The sequence below is a fragment of the Sceloporus undulatus genome, chromosome 1 (genome assembly GCF_019175285.1).
Source record: "Sceloporus undulatus isolate JIND9_A2432 ecotype Alabama chromosome 1, SceUnd_v1.1, whole genome shotgun sequence".
In the NCBI taxonomy this organism is placed as follows: Eukaryota; Metazoa; Chordata; class Lepidosauria; order Squamata; family Phrynosomatidae; genus Sceloporus; species Sceloporus undulatus.
The window spans coordinates 238,088,275-238,108,600 of record NC_056522.1 but is presented as its reverse complement, the minus strand read 5'-3'; the positions used below and the strand labels follow the sequence as shown (position 1 = coordinate 238,108,600).

Here is a 20,326-nt window from a genome sequence, read left to right as displayed (position 1 = left end):
TCTGAGTTTACTGAAATCTGCTCTCCTAATGTCTAGGATGCGTGCCACCACTTGCACCACATTAACTGAGTCATCCTTGTTGGTTAGGATCAGATCTAAAATAGCTGACCCTTCTTGTTGCTTCTTCCACCTTTTGAAATTGTCTTCGAGACAAGTTAGGAATTTGCTAGACCTTAAGGATTTTGCTGTTTGAATTCCAGCAAATATCAGGATAGTTGAAGTTGCCCATCACTACTACATCTCTCCTTTCTGAGTGTGTAGTCATCTGTTCTAGAAAGGCATCATCCAATTCCTCCATCTGACTTGGGGGTCTGTAGTAGACTCCCACCATAACATCCTTGTTGTTTCCCTCCCCTTTAATTTTTATCCAGATGCTCTCCACCTGGCTGCCAGTATTGATGTCTTGGATCTCTTCACTGGTGTAAATATCTCTGACGTATAGTGCTATTCCTCCTTTCCTGTTTGGCCTTTTTCTCTTAAAACGGTTATACCCCTCTATTTCTACATTCCACTTATGAGACTCATCCCACCAGGTTTCAGTGATGCCTATTATATCATATTTGCTTTCTTGTACTAGGAATTCGGGTTCATCTTGCTTATTTCTCATGTCCCATCCTATCATCAGCTTCACCACATATTTTACATGTTAGAACCAGTTGTTACATTCATTGTCATAATGCTGGAAAAGCAGTACTTCGACTTTTCGCAAAATCTGATAGAGCATGACAAAATTATTACTATACACTGACCATATGTACTTTGCTCAGGTATATTAGAATGCAGAAAATCTCAGCCCCCCTTATTTGGTAACTTCATCATCTTAATGACTTCAAACATGTTAAAATGTATTAGTTCATATTACACATGCAAGAATAAAAAGAAAATAAGAAAAAGTAGGAATGTTAAAAAACCAAAATCTAAATCATGAAATGTCTTATTTGACAAAGAGTGTTTTTGAGTAACTTCAGATTTTTACCATTTGCTATTTAGAATAATAATTTCTCAAGAAATCACCAAAGAGGTGTCAAATATATATTCTGTGATAGATAGCTGCTTTACACAAAATAAACAAACTTCCATCACAACAAAGCTACCTGGTTTTTAAAAATTCAAAATCAAGATTTCTGCTTGTGTAAGTTATATAGTATTACTAGCTTGGAACAGTGACTGCATGTAGCTGTTATAATAAGCAATGGGTCAGCTATTGCTTATTATTTATTTCCAAGAACATCTCTCACTGGTGAAGGTTAACTCATCCCTGTATCCAGACATCCGAAAAGATACTAAAATGCCATGGCAACAGGATTGAGATACAATAGTAAAATCAAAAAAATGATCTCCAAAATCCTTTATAACTGCACATTACTAAATTGTCTTCTAAATGGCAATTTTTACACTGAAATTTACCCTCCAATGATTGAAGGCTGCAAGGAAAAGGTTATTCACATTAGACCTACTTGCTCTGGAGTTTTGCCTTTAGGCTGTGTGGAAAACCAACATGAGAAAGTGTGTTCAGGAGTTATACCTTGTCATCCATTGTATCTAGAAAAAATATTTGTGTGTGTGTGTGTGTGTGTGTTGCAAATTAAATATTTTAATAATTTTAATTTAATTAAATAAATATTCAAGGCATATTGAAGATATTTTAATTTGTTGTTATTTTAATTTTTCTGATTTTAGTTAGTTTAATTAGAATGCAAAAGTATCTCCTGTTTTGTAGGTGAACATTCTCTGGGTACTGAACATACTTGTCATTCTTCCAGAATAATTTAAAATGCAAAGTACAAGTCTTCTGCCATAGTTTTGATACATTAAAAGTTACAAAAACTTGAGAAAAGGGGGAACTGGTTTACAGATTTGTTTTCCCTTTCTCCCTCCCAGTCTCCCAGCAGTAGATCAGCATTACGAGGTATTCTTTCCGAATGAAAGTCAGTAAAGGACCTCCTTGTCTTCCACCCTTCCTAATTGGAACACCATTCAGAAGGTGCTCATGGTGCTGAGATGTACTGGCAAAGCACCAAGTTTACAAAATTATTCCCATTTCAATGAGGGAGATTTTCAAAATCGCACTGTGACAGGGCCTCCTTTAATGCTTCCACCTTCCAACCTCAGAAGATACCCTGCCGCTAACATGTGACATTTGATTATTAGCTGCTTTTGAGTCTATCTTGACTCATGGTGACCCTGTGAATGAGACGTCTCCAAGCCACCCCCCCCCAGCAATCTCTACCTCCCTGCTCAAGCCTTGACAGCTGAAGCTCATGGTCTCCCTAATTGGGTCTATCCATCTGGCATGCAGTCTTCCTCTCTTTCCACTTCCCCAGCATCATTGTCTTTTCTAATGAGTCACACCTTTTCATTATGTGGCCGAAGTATGATAGCCTCAATTTATTCAACTTGGCTTCCAGGGAGAGTTCTGGCTTAATCTGTTCTAGGCCCCATTTTTTTGTTTGTCTTTTTAGCTATCCATGGTATCCTCAGCACTCTCCTCCAGCATCACATCTCCAATGAAGTAATTTTCTTCCTATCTGCTTTCTTCACTGTCCAGCTCTTACAGCCATACATGGTAATAGGGAATACAATGGCTTGAACTATTCTAACTTCAGTGTTCAGCTGTAAATCTTTGGATTTTGTCTAGTTTTTTTTCTAAGTTCCTTTCCCATTCCTAATCTGTTGATTTCTTGACTGCAGTCTCCATTCTGATCAATGTGTGATGGAAGGTATGGGAAATCTTTAACTATTTGATTTCCTTGTTATCTAGGTTGAATTTATGTAAATTATTATTTTTGTTTTCTTTAAGTTTAACATTATGTCTGCTTTCTTCTCACTTCTTTGACTTTCCTTAGTGATTTTTATCTGCTAATAGTATGGTGTCATCTGCATATTTTAGGTTGTTAATATTCCTTCCTCCTATCTTCACTCCTTCTTTGTATGATATTTTCTGCATACAGGTTGAACAGATAGGGTGAAATGATGCAGCCTTGCCTGACCCCTTTGGTGAATGAGAACCATACTGTTTCTCTGTATTCTGTTCTTACAGTAGCCTCTTGTCCTAAGTACAGATTCCTCTTTGAGACTATCAGATGTAGTGGCACTCCTATTTCTTTAAGAGGGTTCCATTGCCTTTTGTGCTCTGTGCAATCAAAGACTTTGCTATAGTCTATAAAACACATGCTAATTTTCTTCCAGAATTATTTGGCTTGCTCCATTTTCCATCTTAGGTTTTCAATGTGGTCCCTGCTGCCACTTCCTTTGGAAGAGATTACTGGACAGAGAATTGCCAGATGTCTAAGAAGGGTTCAGGAAAGGAGTGCATTTTAATGTTGAATAGCTCAGACCTCCATGTAGTCAGACTGTCCCTCATGCATCACATAAACAAGTTGCAAATAAGGATTCACATATAACTGTTTTAATTAAATTAAGGTAATTTTTTGAAAATAATTTTGATTATGTCATACAGTCACATTAGTACTCTCTTTTGCACTGACATTTAATCAACATGTATATTCACTGGCTCTCTCATCAATAACATGGAAGGGAAGAAACAAACATGAACTTAAAATTGCAACAAATAGCACAGGTGGATACAGCAGCTTAGTGGATAAGACTAATGATCATATAGTCAGAAGGTTGACAGTTTGAGGCCCAAGTGCAGCATGATGGGGTGAGCTAGTCCCAGGTTCTGCCGACCTAGCAGTTTAAAAGCATGCAAATGCAAATAGATAAATAAGTACGACTTAGGTGGGAAGGTAACAGTGTTCAGTGAAGTCATGCTGGCCACTGGCCACATGGCCACAGAGTTGTCTTCGGACAATGCTGGCTCTTTGGCTTAGTAATGGAGATGGAACATCACCCCCTACAGTCAGTTACAATTAGACATTTATGTCAAGGGGAAACCTTTATCTTTTTTTTTTTTTAGAATAGGTGCCAGTTCCAAATTAATTATTGAAACTGTCCCAACTGAACCAGAAGGGAAATGAACCAACACAGAGACCAGAGCAAGGCCATGCAATGATAACAGGGTGACCCTAGCTCTTTACAGTTGTACTAAATTGCTTCAGCATGTCACAGTTTTTTTCATTTCTGCTACAGTACATTCAGCATGTGGAATGCAGTTGTTGGATTCAGGCAATTGAAATCAGAGCTGGAAGCTTTCAGTAATTCACTGTCAGATGTGTATTGGGAAAATAGTAATAATCATAAAATCTGTTTCAAATGGCAATTATGATAATAAATTAAATAAATACTAGACAGGAGAAAACTAAACGAGCAGTAACATTTTATACAGGTCCTTAAAAGCCTGAATAATTCCTTTATTACAATTCTGCATTGTTTGTGTGTGTGTGTGTGTGTGTGTGTGTGTGTGTGTATCTCATTAAAAGAGAGAACCATCTTTAAAGTCTATTCAGTGATCCCATTAATCTCATTACATTTCTGAATCAAGCTGCAATGTCCTATTTAAATGGGTACAATTCACTGTGATTGCTGATTTATATTAGAATAGCAGAGTGTACATGCTGCTGCTTATTATTATTATTATTATTATTATTATTATTATTAACCTTTATTCAGACTGAAGCTATTCAGAACTGCTTCACTGAAACTAGTTTATCTTTTATATGTGACCCCTTGGAAGAGTGAGTCATGACTTCAGAGAAAAGCGCAAAGCTGTTTTCCAACATGGCTAGATCAGCCCACCCGTTGTTAAGGCACTAATTGTCAAAAAAAATAAAAAAATAGGGCAAGTTGTTCTCTCTTTTTAGAGCTAAAATGCATAAGAAACATGTTACAATTACCCCCTAATGACACGTTTCTGAAAATACTCTTACCATTTGTCCTTTTCATACACTAATTTTCATATTATGCCTATACAATATCCACTTCAGTTAAAGAATACATACAGTCACATGTAGTTAGTTTGTTAAAAAATGTCACCATGGGAATCAAGCTGTTGAAAAGATCATATGGAAACAACATATTCTTCTTAGTTAGAATTTCTACAGTTACCGGATACGGTTTTAAGAGTGATCCTTTTTTTAGCAGATGGATAAGGCTTCCAGTTAAGGTCTTTCGAACTCCAGATGGATACTACGTATATGATTATTATGAAGAATACTTTCTCTGTCCCTGCCCCATACACTTCATTCTAATACTGGGTTTATGTGAAAGTAGAAAATTCCAGCATGAACCATACATTTCTCTGAGGAGGTCTTTGGTATGACCTGAACTTTTGGGTGGATCCATATAGCACTTAAGCCAAAGTTATAAGAACAGATAACATTATTTTTGTGTGACTGGTGTACATTTAACATGTGTTTAAAAGAGAGATCCCCTCAAGTGATGAATGATACCTGGTTGTCTCTTAATATCTAATTTGACCCAGGCTGGAAGGAGCCAATAAGAGGGCTCACAATGATACCTGAAGAAAAGAGCAGTTGTGTATGGTCATCATTCTAATAAACTGTAGTGGCATGACCTCAGGATGTAAACTTACAGAGAATTGAACAGTGATACACACGCACACATTGCAATGATGAATCAAGGGGAAAATCAAATTTGTTTGGTCCCCCCCCCCAGCAAATGTTTCAGTGGGGAAAGTGGAAGGAAAACCAGTTTTTGTCCACTGTTTTGTCCTTATACCTGACCTGGTTAGCTACATCTAATGCCAAATCAACGACTACTCACATCTGAAAACAAAACTTGAAATGACTTCTAGCTTCTCTATTTGGTCATTTGTGACCAAAGTAAATGGATTTGGGGGCTTGGAGGCCTTGATCTGTACTACAGTCTCCATATCCACTGATTTTTTTTAATCCCCAGATTTAAGCATGCATGGATTGAAAATATTTTTAAAATAAATAAATTTCAAATAGCAAACTTTGATTTTGCTATTTTATATATGGAACACCATTTTACTAGCCCATTATATTCAATGGGACTCGAACGTCCATGGATTTTGGTATCTGCAAGGGTTTCTGAAACGAAACCCCATCAGATATCAAGGGCCCAATGTACTCCTCAAAGCCTCCTAAGGCCCTCTAGGAGTGGCAATTTACAGGTCTGGAGAAAATTTCACCTCAGATTGTTGGTTGGTAGGGGATTTGAGCCATAGAAATTTCCTTGGAGAGCACATCTGACCCACAGCTTGCAAATCTGGTCTAAAATGACATATTGGCACTACAGTGCAGGATAAAGTGGTAAAATCTAACAGTGTATACTATACAATGTCATCCTATTCTTCTGCCCATGTATCTTTGCCTTGAGATTCTCACAAATGCAATTTGCGAATATGATTTCTTTCCTATCCTCTGAAATTTCTTTCTTTCTTTCTTTCTTTCTTTCTTTCTTTTCTTTGGTTGTTGTTGTTGTTGTTTGCAAGTTTAAAGAATACTAGAGAAGGTTGTGATTTTCACATATAATTATTTTCTCCCCAGAATGCTTATGTGAACATAAACCGCATCATGTCAGTCGCATCCAGGCTTTCAGAGGCTGGCCATTATGCTTCTCAGCAAATTAAGCAGATATCTACACAACTAGATCAAGAATGGAAAAGCTTTGCTGCAGCACTGGATGAGCGCAGCACCATTCTGGCCATGTCTGCTGTGTTTCACCAGAAGGCTGAACAGGTGCGTAATTTTTAATGGATCTGATAAATCTCTGCCCTCTGGGGGGCTTTGGGATATTTGTCTAGTTAAGATAATTATCAATGCCATTAAGAGAATTGGTATGTTGTGGCTCTTTTCTTTTTAATATGCTGCAAATATGGATGGATAGATAAATCCAGGAATTAGGTGCTGCAGCCTGCTGTTAATCCCTGTGTGGATCCATTGGTACTGTATACCATTTTGCACATGTGTAGTGTTGAGCTGGAAAATATTGTACAAAACAAGAGGGATGAATATAAAAAAACAAAAATTAAACAATACAAGGAGCAATAAGATTTTTAACAAAAAAGAAGTAGGCAAAGGGCTATTAGCATAGACATATCCTTATTCTTTGTATCTGTTGGATACATACCTGGCTATGGTTTGGAATTTATACTCTGAAAATGAAACATGCATGAGATATGGAAGTAGGCTTTAATTTTAGAAGTCTATTAACATAAGAACAAAAGAAAAGATGTGATAGAGCAGATCAAAGATCCCTCTAGTCCAATATCAATCTTCTCACAGCGCACAAGCATGATTATGGGAAGCCTATTAGCAGAACATTAAAACAATGGCTATTGTTGTTGCTGCTATTGCTCCCTAGCAACTGGTTTTACTACTTCTGAACTAAGCTCAGACAAGTTACATTTGGACAAATAACAGTATCCCTGCACAGCCCATACCCCTCTTCTCAGAGTAACCTTTCCAGTCTCTATTCTGGACATAGAAATTCCATGTAGAAGCCATGGCTAACAGGCACTAATCAAGATACTCACCAGTTTGTTTCAAAGCTATTTAAACCTGTCATCCTCATCACATTGTCTGCTGTGTACAAAAATAATGCCTTTTTGTCTGACCAAAATCTACTGCTGGAGAATTTGTTAGAGTGATTCTATTCTTATGACAGGAATGAAAAACCATTATACCTATCTACATTCTCAACATGGTACAGACATATGAATCTGAATCTTTTTGTTAGTCCTTGCTATAATAGACTGATAAGTCAATGAAATGTATACAAGCTTAGTTGCATTGACTGCATGGGTCTAGTGTAGCTACTAATTTCAGGTGGTTGTAGGCTGCAGTTCTATGTACCCACTATCCTGTGTACCTGCTTCCCTATTTATCTAGTGGTAGGTTGCACTGGAAAGAACAGGAATTACTTTGAAGAAAACGTGTATAGATTTGAGAGGAGAAGCTATGCTATAGCAAAAACAAACAAAGAGGCTTTTGGACTTTAAAGACTAGTACATTTTATTAAGGAGGAATCTCCCCCCAGGAGTTGGATTCGCTTATGGAAAATAACAGATAAGAGACTGTGTAAAGCCTGGAATGTTGTTGCATAGAAATGAGTGCTGGTTTGCAGCCTGGGAAGCTTTTGTACTGATTTACTGCTGAGTAGACACACAGAGAATTGAGCTCCCATTTGGTATTAATTATATCTGGGCCCCTTCCTGTGCCCTAAAGTGTGACCACCGCTTCAATGAAACCCCAAGACTCTTCCCAAATTGGAAATCACCCCTTCATCCAAAAATTGGTTTTTCAGCTCCTGTATAATTTCTTTTATGGGTATTGTCCCTTTCATTAGATGCATGAAATGCTAGCTTAGTTGGCTAATTTTTGGACATGTGCTTGAGTGGATGGGTGGGATTGTACACAGTAAGAGCATAGGAACTGGAGTGTAACATATACAGACAACAATCATTATCTTACCAGTTACTATACATAAAAAGGTGTTGAATAATAACACAGACATCATTGCACATTTTAAATTGATAAACACATGTGATTTTTTAAACAATATATTTTGTCCTTGGTCAAACTAGAACATATAGAGCTGAAAATTCTTGATGATTTTTTAGTGATTCACTGTTCCAATTTGTTTTTTAAGTTCCTTTGTTCAAGAGTGTCTATCTTAAGGTCATGACAGTCTATCTTGGGAGGCTGAAGTGTTCCCATTCTTTTTATATTAAAAAATCTTTTGAATATTGCTATTTCTTATGTCAGAACTGTGTCCATTTATTCTTTTTTCATTTAATATAGCCTCCTTTATCTTATTTACAGTAAGAAACTATTGTTGCTAAAGAATGTCATGTATAACTTTTGAAGATGAGCAGATGTCATGCAATCCAATATTATGGATAGGAGTATTTGGTTCTATAATGTTTTGTTTTCATCTGATCCAGCCTAAAGGTCTGTTGTTACTTTTTAGATTGGACAGCTGTCTGCAAGGAGAAGTGGAATTGTATAGGGTTAGTTGCAGATAACATAAATATAAATAAATAATTTTTTTATTTCTATCTCGCTTTTTGCCAGGCAATCAAAGCGGCGTACAACAAGCTAAAATACATCCATATATACATAGTATCCCCCCTTAAAACAAGATTAAACAGTATAAAATTAAAACTAATATTCTAAAATCCAAATAATAACCATGGGCAGAGTTCGATAGATGGGAAGTCTTATTCGTGGCCAAGTATTTTATTCCAGGAAGGCCTGCCGGAAGAGATCCGTTTTAATGGCTTTTTAAAAGCTCTCTAGGTTGGTAATTTGATGGATCTTGTTCAGTAAGCCATTCCATAAGTTGGGAGTGGCTGCAGAAAATGTCCTCTGGGAGGTCGCCATCAACGTGGTCTTTAAGGGCTGTAGTAAATTCCTCCCAGAGGACCTGAGTGTATGGGGCGGATTGTATGGAAGCAGGTGATCCCTTAGATAGGTTGGGCCCAAGCCATGTAGGGCTTTAAAGGTGATAACCAACACCTTGTACTGTGCCTGGAAACTAATAGGCAGCCAGTGGAGTGAGTTCAATATTGGTGTTATATGGTTACTCCTTGCAGTTCCTGTGACCAACATGGCTGCCATATTCTGTACCAACTGGAGTTTCCAGACTAAGCACAAGGGTAGCCCCATGTAGAGCACATTGCAAAAATCAAGTCTTGAGGTTACCAGTGCATGTACTACAGTTTCGAGGTCACCTCATTCCAAATGATACATTTGTGTAGTTTGAGTTGTAAACTGTAGGTGACAAAAAAGTGGTATTCTATTGCATGCCACCGCACGGCACTTATGTAACGAATACACCAGTAGCGCACTTGTTATGCTGCTACTACAGCTTCAAAAGAACCTTCTTTTTGAGGGTTCTTTTTCCACCGGTGAGAAGCCTCGCAGTTTGGCGGCTGAGGCTACCCTCTAGTGGAAAAACAGGCACCGGCTGGCCACCCTTTTGGGGCAGTCTATACTGCGCCTACATTTCATCTGCCATGTCAGTCATGCATCATGCCAGGCTTCACATGTAATATCTGCAGGCCTGGTTCAATGCTCACTTTGGTCCAATTGAGAACCCCCTCCAGGAAGTGGCTCACCATTGCAAGGACTGTCCAGTGTTATCTTGGGTGGCCTTTGTACTGAGTGGTTTGCCCTTGTTCCTCCTTGTCCTCAGGCACTCATCACAATGGGTGCTTCACTAATGGGATGGGGAGCCATGCAACTTCTCCATACAAGAAAGGTTCTCCACATCAGTGTCCTGTAACTTTTACTGGTGGCAAAGATGTTCTATCCTGCAGATCTCTCTCTGATCGGCAAGTCAAGATGATGAAGATGCAGACTGACAATACCATGGTCATGTATTGCCTCAACAAGCAGGGGGTACACAATCCAGGACTCTTCGCTGCCTAATGCAACTGCTCTGAGATTGGTTCAGTGACAAAGATATCATGGTCGTAGCCATCCATCTTCCTGGAGAAGGCAACATCCTTGTGAATGTGCTCATCTGGACATTGAATTTGCTGCACAAATGGATCTATTATTCCAAGGGTCTGGTATGAATCCTTCATCATGGGGGCACTCCAGAACTGGATCCCTTTGCATCTGAGATGAATGTTCATTGTGAGGAGCTTTGTTCCTGGATTCAGTGCGGAAGGCAATGCAGAGTTGATGATGCCTTCATTAGGGAGGCATCATCAGGTATGTTTTTCTTCCCTTCCCTCTTCTGACAAGAGTAATAGCAAAGCTCCACTGGGACAGAGTGACTTGCATCGAGATCATGCTGCCCCTCTTCTCCACCTGTCTTGAGGGATCTGTGTTTGACTTCCATGCAGACTCACCCTTTACTGAGGCCAGCTCAGGCATAGAATTATAGAATCATAGAATTGGAAAGTACCACAAAGACCATGCAGGAATACACAATCGAAGCTCTCCTAACAGATGGCCATCCAACCTCTGTTTAAAAACCTCCAAAGAAGGAGATTGCACCATACTGTGAGGCAGTGCATTCACTGTCAAACAGCTTTTACCACCAGGAAGTTCTTTATAATGTTTAGGTGGAATCCCAGCCTTGACACACTCAACCTCATGACATGGGGGAATGTTCACTAGCCTCCTTGCCTGTTGCTGTCAGGAACATTATCACTGCTGCTAGAAGCCAATACCAAGATATTCTTGATTTCTTGTTCACATTGTCTTCCAAGGGCATGTCTCTTCACTGTAAACTTTCAGCTGCTCAGAAAGTCTTCCTGTTCTCTTGATCCTGTTGTTCAAAAGTTATTGAAGGGCTACAAGAACCCCAGTTGTCCAGTTTTGGGTCCAGTACTAAGGTGGAGTTTGGAACTCATCTTGGCCCAGCTTTACAGGAAGCCCATGGCTATCTGTGATCTCTGGTTGCTTTCTTGGTAGACTGCTTTCATGATTGTCAGATGGGCTGGTAAACTCTCCATGTGGACTGTCTGTATGTGAACTTCCACCCTGATTAGCCATCTTTAGATCCAACATGACCTTCTTGCCTAAAGTGGTGTTGGCTTTCCTTGTGAACCAGGACTTTGTTCCATCAGCTTTCATGTAGAATCCCACTTCTGGTTTTGAGAGGAAGCTGCATTGTCTTGAATTGTCTTGAACTGCAGAAGGCTTTGGCCTTCTATGTCTACAGGAGATTGGATTTACAGACTTCACAAATATTCTTTGTGTGCTACTCTTCAGCAAAGAAAGGACAGCCTATTTCATTGTGGTGCTTCCCAAAGATATCCGTCTTGTTTATGAAATGACTCAGAAGGACCCTCCAGCTTGAACTTGAGCCCACTCCACGTGGGCTGTTGTCATGTCTTCTGGTTTCCCAATTTGTGTGCAGCTCTAGGACATTTATCGGACAGCTACCTGGTCACAGCCAATGACTTTTAGAACTCATTACTGAGTGGACTCCAGCTATTGAACTGACACTGTTTTCGGGAGATCTGTGCTGTATTCCTCCATATCTTGGTTGCATGCCTCTAATCAGTTCTTGAGTGGATATCTGTGACATCCCCTTTTCATATCCTGCCTGTCCTTTGGATTGCTGCATTAGCATCCAAAGGAACTGGCAGTTTCAGCAGGAAGGCCCCTATATAGGGCTACTAGAGGTGGATGAGGCCACCACCAAAATGCTTATTTAATGCTCTAAAAGGCTCCAAAAGGTGCACAGCACAGGTACAGGCTAATCCATTTGTGTGAGTTTACATACGACCACTTGGAGGACTACAGTTACAGGCAGGCAATCTGTTCATTCCTCACTCCCAGTGCTACATTATATATGTCTCCACATTTTGTTTTATTTTATTTTTTGGTTTTGTTTTAGGAAAAAGTAGGAAGATGAGAGTCATGTCCACTTGAGCATGTGAACAGAGTGGCAAAATACTGACTAGCTTTGGAAAATTGTGAGCCAAAAATCAGACATAGAATTCATACATGTTACTGCACATATGACCCCTTAAAAACTACATTTATTGAGAATCAACCTGTGTTTTTAATTCTTTTGTATTTTATTTTTTAATCAAGGAGATTTGTGTTTTTTGATTTTATTACATAGCTTAGTTTTTAGATATTAAATCTGATTTTGTCTGCACCAGCCAAAGATATTCTCCTTCATTTTTTATTCATTTTGATAGTGTATAATGTTCATGATTTGTTTATGCCAGTCTTGAGATACTTGGCAAGCTTTTAGTCTGAAAATTCCTTTTTGATATTTTCTGGCAATCTCTTTTGTGTTGTTTTGGGCTTCCTCTCCTGTTCTTGGATGAGCTTTTACAACTAGAATTCACAACTCGTGTCTGGGGCCAAGTTGGACAAGGTAATTATTTGCATGAAATCCCACAGCTCTTAGCTGAAATTTTTAACTACTTAGTCTGTTGGAGATGCTATCAAGGTCAAGTACCTCACAAGCTATTCCTCTGGCATCCTTTTAATACATATCAATTCACACTTAAAATGCATGCATTATATTCTGTGTAGATAAGTAACTGGTGGAGCCTTGTTGTGGTGTGGTAGTTTGAGTGTTGGACTATGTCTCTGGAGATCATGGTTCACTTCCCCACTCAGCCATGGAAACCCACTGAGTGACATTGGTTGAGTCATATACTGTCAGCCCCAGAAAACCCTGTGATATGTTCACTTTAGGCTTACCATAAATCAGAAACAGTTGAAGGTACACAACAAGAGAGTCTTGTTTTTCACATATTAAATGTTCACTTTAATCTAAATAAGTCTTGATTAGTTAACAGGAGATGTGCCAATTAGAGGGGTAATGGAGAGAAAAAACCTCTGGACAAACCAGTGTCCAGCGTTTTTCCCCATTGATGCCCTAGTTATTAGAGTCCAGTTGAGTTAAAGGTCAACTGAAGATTCATACATTCACAGTAAGGGCAGTGAAGAAAGTTTACGTTGCTGCCACCATTTCATCTGTGCAGAATAAACCAGCAATGCTGTACTGCCTCTTTCATTAAGGTGCAGTGGGAAGAGGTTACATTCAAAGTCCTGGTTTTCACCAAGTGATTAAGCTATAGAAGTTGTTGGGGAGTGAAGGGAGAGAGGGATGGCTGGAGTCAGAACATGGAGAATACAGTAGCACAGTGATTCAAAGGCCAAGGAAATAGTCAAAGCACAAGTTGAATAACAGAGCAGATTTTCTAGTGCAGGGAACAGAGAGCAGCCAGAAGAAGAGTTGAGCATTGTACCAAAGTCAGGTTGGCAGGATATCAGACAGGGAATGGTGAGGGCAGGGGACAATATGGACGAAAGAAGATGAGTTATCTATACTAAATGCTGAAGCAAGGCATATTCTTATACAGATGCAGCTGGTCAACTCCTTGTTACTGCTGCTGACAACTTACTCCTGAGAAATCTTCTCTGTGATACTTACACTTTGGCTTGGCTGAGTCCTGATGACCTACATCCTCTGATGCCTTCCTTCCCTGGAGTTTGGGGATAACTATGGCTGCATCCACACTGGGGAAATAACCTGGTTTGGCCCTGCTTTGAGTGCCTTGGCTCAAGGCTATGGCTCAAGTCTATCAGGAATTTGAGCCCTCCCATTTGGAGGGCTCAAATTCTTCCTTGGCCTATAGAGTTTCTGCTCCCTCCCTCATCCTCCAGCTTGTCATCCTGGCTGTTTTCCTCTGAAGAGGACACTGCCAACTGATGCATGAATAATTAGTTTGCTTCATTATTTTTTGATAAAGTTTCTTGGATCCACCTTGATCTGGACACCAGTAACAGGACACAGCAGACTGATGTGGTTTTGACAATCCTATCTAGTTTTATGGGATTCTTTTCAGCTTCTAGGTTCCAGGTCTGACCATATAACACCCATCTTGAAAGATCTTCATTGGCTGCCTATTCGCTTCCGGGCTCAATACAAGGTGTTGGTAATGACCTATAAAGCCCTAAATGGCTTGGGCCCAGGATAATTGGAGGACCGCCTCTCCCCATATAATCCACCCCTCACACTCAGGTCAACAGGGATGAAATTGTTGGAGGTCCCAGCGACACACTATGTGAGGACCTCACAGAGGGCATTCTCTATCGTGGCCCCCAGATCTTGGAATAGTCTCCCAGATGAGCTCCGCTCCACCACATCTTTAGCTCTTTTTAAAAAGAACCTGAAGATGTATTTCTTTTCCCAAGCCTTCCCACTGTGAAAAATCATTTTTTTCCTTTACCCCTCTTCATTGATGACCCAGGAATGTATATACTGACTTCTCCTTCTATCTGGCCCTTTTGTTGTTAGTATCATTGTGTTGTTTTTAATGCTGTTTTTAATTGATTTTATTGGAATGTTTTTTATATATAATTGTTCGTCGCTTTGATCAAAATTTTGGAAAAGCGGGTTACAAATCAACTATATTATTATTATTATTATTATTATTATTATTATTATTCTATATCTTGATGGTGTGAACAAGGTGTCTGGAGCAATGAGGACTATTTGTTTGATAAATTAGCCAAGGTGAAGTTGAGGCCATGGACTATGGAATTGGGGGGAAGGCTTGAGCTCCCCAAAATTCTCTCTCCAAGAATTATGCGAAATTATTAATCAGGAGGGTACTAAATAATTGAACAGAGCCAATGTGGTGTAGTGGTTTGAACATTGGACTAGCACTCTGGAGACCAGGATTCAAATCCCCGCTCAGCCATGGAAAGTCACTGGTTAATAATAATAATAATAATAATAATAATAATATATTCCGTCTCTTCCATTTGGGGATCGAGGCGGGTAACAACAGAGTTTATACAGTACACAATATAAGAACAATAAAACCCACAAAACCCTGACCCAATACTCCCTCCCAAACAAGTCACACTCTCCCACCCTCAGAGGAAGACAAAGGCAATCACCCTCTGAATAAATCCTGCCAAGAAAACCCTGTGGTAGGTTCCTTACCATAAGTTGAAAATGACTCGAAGGCATACAGCAATGAACAAAATGATTGCACACAGACAAGTACAAGACCATTATTGTGGTTGAGCCTCACAGTGGTAACTATGGCTGGTGGATGAACTCTATCCTGTGCTCACTCATGGAGGGGACTTCTAGGTAAACACTGTGTTTATAAGAGTGTTCATAGTTATAGCTGATGAAATGCTAATGGAATGAGAGGAGTAATTTACCCGCCCGCCCCCCATCTCTGCCCCAGGACGGTTGTGGCGGGCCCACTAAAGATTCAAATCAATCTATATTTCCAACCCCCAGGATGCTCCATACATTGCACTAGGTCTGAAGATTATCCCTCCTCCACGAACATCAAAGGTAAATGTGGCCAGAGGAGCAGCCATGTTAATTTTGCTGGACCTCTCAGCAGTGACTTGATACCACTGACCAGTGTATTCTTTTAGACCACCTAATGTAGAAGTGGTTAACTGTGGGAAATCAAAGGGCTGCATTGGGAAGTTACAGAGTCTGAGGATACCACACTTCCTCTGACACTCCCATAGTCAAGAACAAAATGCTTCTCTAATGATCCCTGGTGGATTTATGGAGCAATTTCACCATGTTTATGGAGCAATCCCCCCACCCCGGCTCCTGCTGGGCCACTTTTCCAGCAGGATGTGACTGGAAGGTTAATTTCTAGGTCACACCTTGTTAGAAAAGAGGCCACTTATGGTCCAATAGGATGCTAGGGGTCCTTGGAAGCCACAGATGGGAGCTATATGTAGCCACAGGTATCACTTTCCCACCCCTGAGCTGGTGGGATTTAACATTAAGTGCAGTTTATTACAGTGGTTTTAGCATTTTCTACCAAGGTCATGTCTTCAAGGTGATGTAGCTTTTAGGCTTCAGTCTCCCACAGGTTTATATTATATTATTGTATTATTCAGTATGTATATGGAGCCACAAAAACCTATACTTTCTTGGTTTTTTAACTTGTAAAACACTGACGCTATAATCTCTCCTGTCCCCCAACATGAGTTAAGCCCTATGTATGTTAGACTATAATAATAGGAGACACTACTAGTAATCCTGCACAGGATTAGACAGGGGGGAAAACCTCTAACAAAATTAAAAGGCTACTGCTTAGTGCCTCATTATCTGGTGTAATGAGATAAAATCTGGCTGTTTTTTCCCTAACATGTCAGGAATTGCTACTTTTGTCATAATTTCATATTTGCATCATTTCCTAGACTCTTACTGTGGACAGGCAGCTGATGACTCATGGATTATCACTTGTTTGCAGACCACTCTGAGTAGCACTGTTCTGTGTAATATCCATCAGCTAGGAATGGCTTTTGGAATCTAGCCTCAACAGGAAACTTCATTGCATTTATGGAATCTGTTCAGGGTCAGACTTTAATAAAATAAAAGGAGGAACAACTTGGACTTTAGAGCCATTACTGTAAATTATGTGAAATAACTCCACATAGGGGCATGTCCTTAGAAACCATAAGGGAATAAAGGGAGGAAGATATGTAGACCAAGCTGTATAAACTGCTCTAACATGTCTAGTTTCTAATGTCCTCTCCTTCCAAGAAAACAGCTGAAAAATGCAGCATCCCTTCCTTAAGGGAGAGCGTGCCAAACAGTTACCAGAGTCTCCCAGGATTAGGCAAACAGGAATTAGAGGGAGTAGATGAAGCTGAATGGAACTTGCTACTCAGTTGAACTAAGAGAAACATAAGTAGGAAATGAGTATTGATGTAGAACCAATACATTCCAAATGCCAGGGGTGTGGGCTTGCGAACTGGGCTTGCAGTTTCATCAGCTGGAACTGAAATATGTAGTCTGCTTTCATTCTTGTGAGATATCCTGTTGAGTCATTGTCTTATAATTTAGAAAATTAAACTCCCTGGTATGCTGTGAAACCAAGGCTGGAGCTAAACAGAATTTCCAGAAGATGGTTTTTCTACAAAAGAGCATACCTAAAAATACAGGGTGTTCTTATGAACATATTACTCAAAAGTAGGTCCTAAAGAGATAAATGAGACTTGGTCCATAGTTACTACTGCGGATTGCAGATATAGTCTTATTGGCGGGGTACAGACCGCCGCTTTGCAGCGGTCTGGCGCCGCCGCCAGTAGGTCCGCGGGGGAGCCGGAGCCTTCAGACGGCCCGACTCCCGCGCGGACCGAAAAAAGAAGCTCCAAAATGGAGCTTCTTTTTTCGTCGCGTTTGCGACATAGCGAGGCGCCAGGGGCGCGCTCGCTACGTCAGCAGCGGCACGACGCGTATGGACACTAAGCGTCCGATACGCAAAGATGGCGCCGGCCATGTAGAATGGCCGGCGCCATCTTGTACGGACGGAGTCCGTACTAGGACATGGGGCGTCTAAAAGAGACGCCCCTTTTTTAAAATGGGACGTCCTCCGGACGTCCCAAAGGGCTGTTTAGAAAGCCCCATTGTCTCACTGATCCCACTGAGACTTTTATATTTCCATTATACTTTTATATAATGTGTTTGAGCCAACATTCTTTCCTGCCTCTGTTCCATAAATTAGAAACCAAAATATTCTACCGCGCTTTGTGAAATACGAATGTTGTTAGGCTGATTGCCATTTTGAACCCTTTGACAGGGTTGCAAACCAAGTTTAAACCTCCCGCTTAAAGGAGTAGCCCTCCAGATGTTAAAGAACTGCATCTCCCAAATGTTCTAGTCATAATAGCCAATACTCAGAAATGCTGGGGGTTGCAGTCAGACAATATATGAAGGTCCGCATGCCCCTACCCCAGATCTACAACGTAATTTACAGTATCTGATGTTTGCAGACACACATATACTATTTAGAAGTTCTAGCAGCTGCAGTTTATGTGAATCAAATAAAAGCTGAATTCTCATTGAGCTCTGGAGAAAATCTTTATAAAGTTTTCTCAAATACATAACTATTTTTCTCTGTGGTGATAACCTGTGGGAAAATGACTTGATAGTTGTTGTCAAAGAAAAAAAGAACCAGTATGATGTCTGCAAAAGCTTCAGTCAAGGAATAGGGATAGCCAAATGAAAAACCTCAGGTTTCTTTTAACTTTTATACATACCTTTTACAGTTTAGATATCCCTACATTTCCTCATGAACGAGGCTGCAAGAACTTTGGAGACAGGGATTCATCCCTCAGATATCAGTCAATCAATCTAACAGTAATAAACAGCTGCACTTTTCATATGTAACATGAGGCTACAACATCCAAAGAGGTTGCAGAGCATGTTGTATGAAAAAGTAATAGGATGGGTACTGGTGACTGACATGGAAACCCTAAATTCAAGATATAGCATTTCATTAATAACTCGAAAATGTGTTGTGCTAATTTCAGCCACCTGTTGCATTCTAGCCACCTCCTCTTTCACACACTATTCTATGTGCAAGTTTCTTGCCACTTCCCCCTTCTTCCCATTGGCAGCCCTGCTATAATCAGAGAACAGTATTCACAGGACAGCTTTGCACATGCAATAGCATATGTTAACATCGATCTCAATTGGGACACACTGTTTATTTCACAGATCACATATCTGTATATTTTTATCTTGCTGTATGGGTTCATTTTTCAAGTATCTATTCCATACAGAATGTCAGAAACCTGAGGATACTAGAAAAGTGATCAGATGGCACTACAGTATTCTGTTGGCAAAGTGAGTCTAGTTAAGTGGAGCCCTCCAAAATTAAGGAGAAACATGTATCACCCCAGCAACTGCTACAGTGTGTGAAATTTTGTCCTGTACTTTTAGTAAGTACAGATAGAAGGCATTCAATATTCTTGTTTAGTTTATCTAAAGACAAATTCTTTGCAGTGCAGGAGATACAAGATGCAGTAGTTTTTTTCCTTACCCTCCCAAGGCTTACCAATAGTGAGAAATGGTTGAAGCTGCAGTTCTATAATATCTGGAAGTCTGGTGGTACTGCAAAAAACCCACAGATGCTCAGATGTGAGAATCAAGAGGTCAAGCACTGATAACAATGGAATATAAAGCTATCTATATTAGTTTTTGTTTGGTTTGGCTTGCTTTGGGTGATGAATAGGTGAGAATCCATCTGTGGATGTGCATTTGCTATCTTGAATGGGCATGCTCTATAACTGTCATTTGCTCTTCTTATACATGTAAATCTTTGCTTAGCACATTCTCTTAGACAAAACAAGGACTTTCAAAACTGTTTTTCCTGCTGGGTGAGACTACAAGTTTTTTTTTGAACAATTTATTATTTTTTAAAAAAAAACTTTTTCACTTTTTGGCAAAAAGAACAGAAAACAGAACAGAGAATTGAGTCCTGTCCAATCATAATAATCATCCATCATCATTGCCACCACTGTCATCATTCCTTTCCCCCAGAGCTGTGACTCAAGGCATCTTACAAAAATTAACACAAATGCATTAAAATATCTATCAAAAGGTAAGAAATAAAAACAGGACAGTACACTGTTAAAAGACTTTTCCTTAAAAGCAGTTTGTCCTCAAAAGCCTGTATGAATAAAATTCTTCATGTGCTAACAGAAGGATGAGAAGGAGAGAACCATTCTGGGAGCAGCCACCAAGAGGTTCCTCTCCTATGTTTTGACCAGATGGACCAGTGAGAGTCTCCACCATATATCTCAAAGCCTTAGAAAGCTTATATGAAAGAATACATTTCTTTTCCTTTTCCTTGCATCTGAACCAAAACAAATGACAATATTTTTGTGCAAAAAAATTTTTTGTTGTTGCACAAATAAATGTTTCACTAAAAAGTCCCCAAATGTGAAAAGACTTGTGGCAACTCTTTAGGTCTAGCATGAGAAAATTTGGATGAGTATTTGGATGAGTATTCTTTGTATCTCTAGTCAGACTTACCACTTTTATTGCCAAAGACTGAAATTTGAGAGGAATAGTATAAAAGTGGTAAGTCAGATATAAAGAATATTTATGGTTGTAATTTTTTTTAAATTGTCTCATCCTTGCCTCATAAAGAGGCCAATGTGCTTCA

The 20,326-nt window shown here is 39.6% G+C and overlaps 1 protein-coding gene across 1 annotated transcript in view; it reads left to right on the top strand.

Annotated features, from left to right (window-relative positions):
* Positions 1–20,326, top strand: part of KALRN (kalirin RhoGEF kinase) — a 695,315-nt gene that overhangs the window by 392,409 nt on the left and 282,580 nt on the right. The window contains 1 exon segment of the mRNA XM_042446189.1: positions 6,435–6,626. Coding sequence (XP_042302123.1) covers positions 6,435–6,626 — 192 coding nt within the window.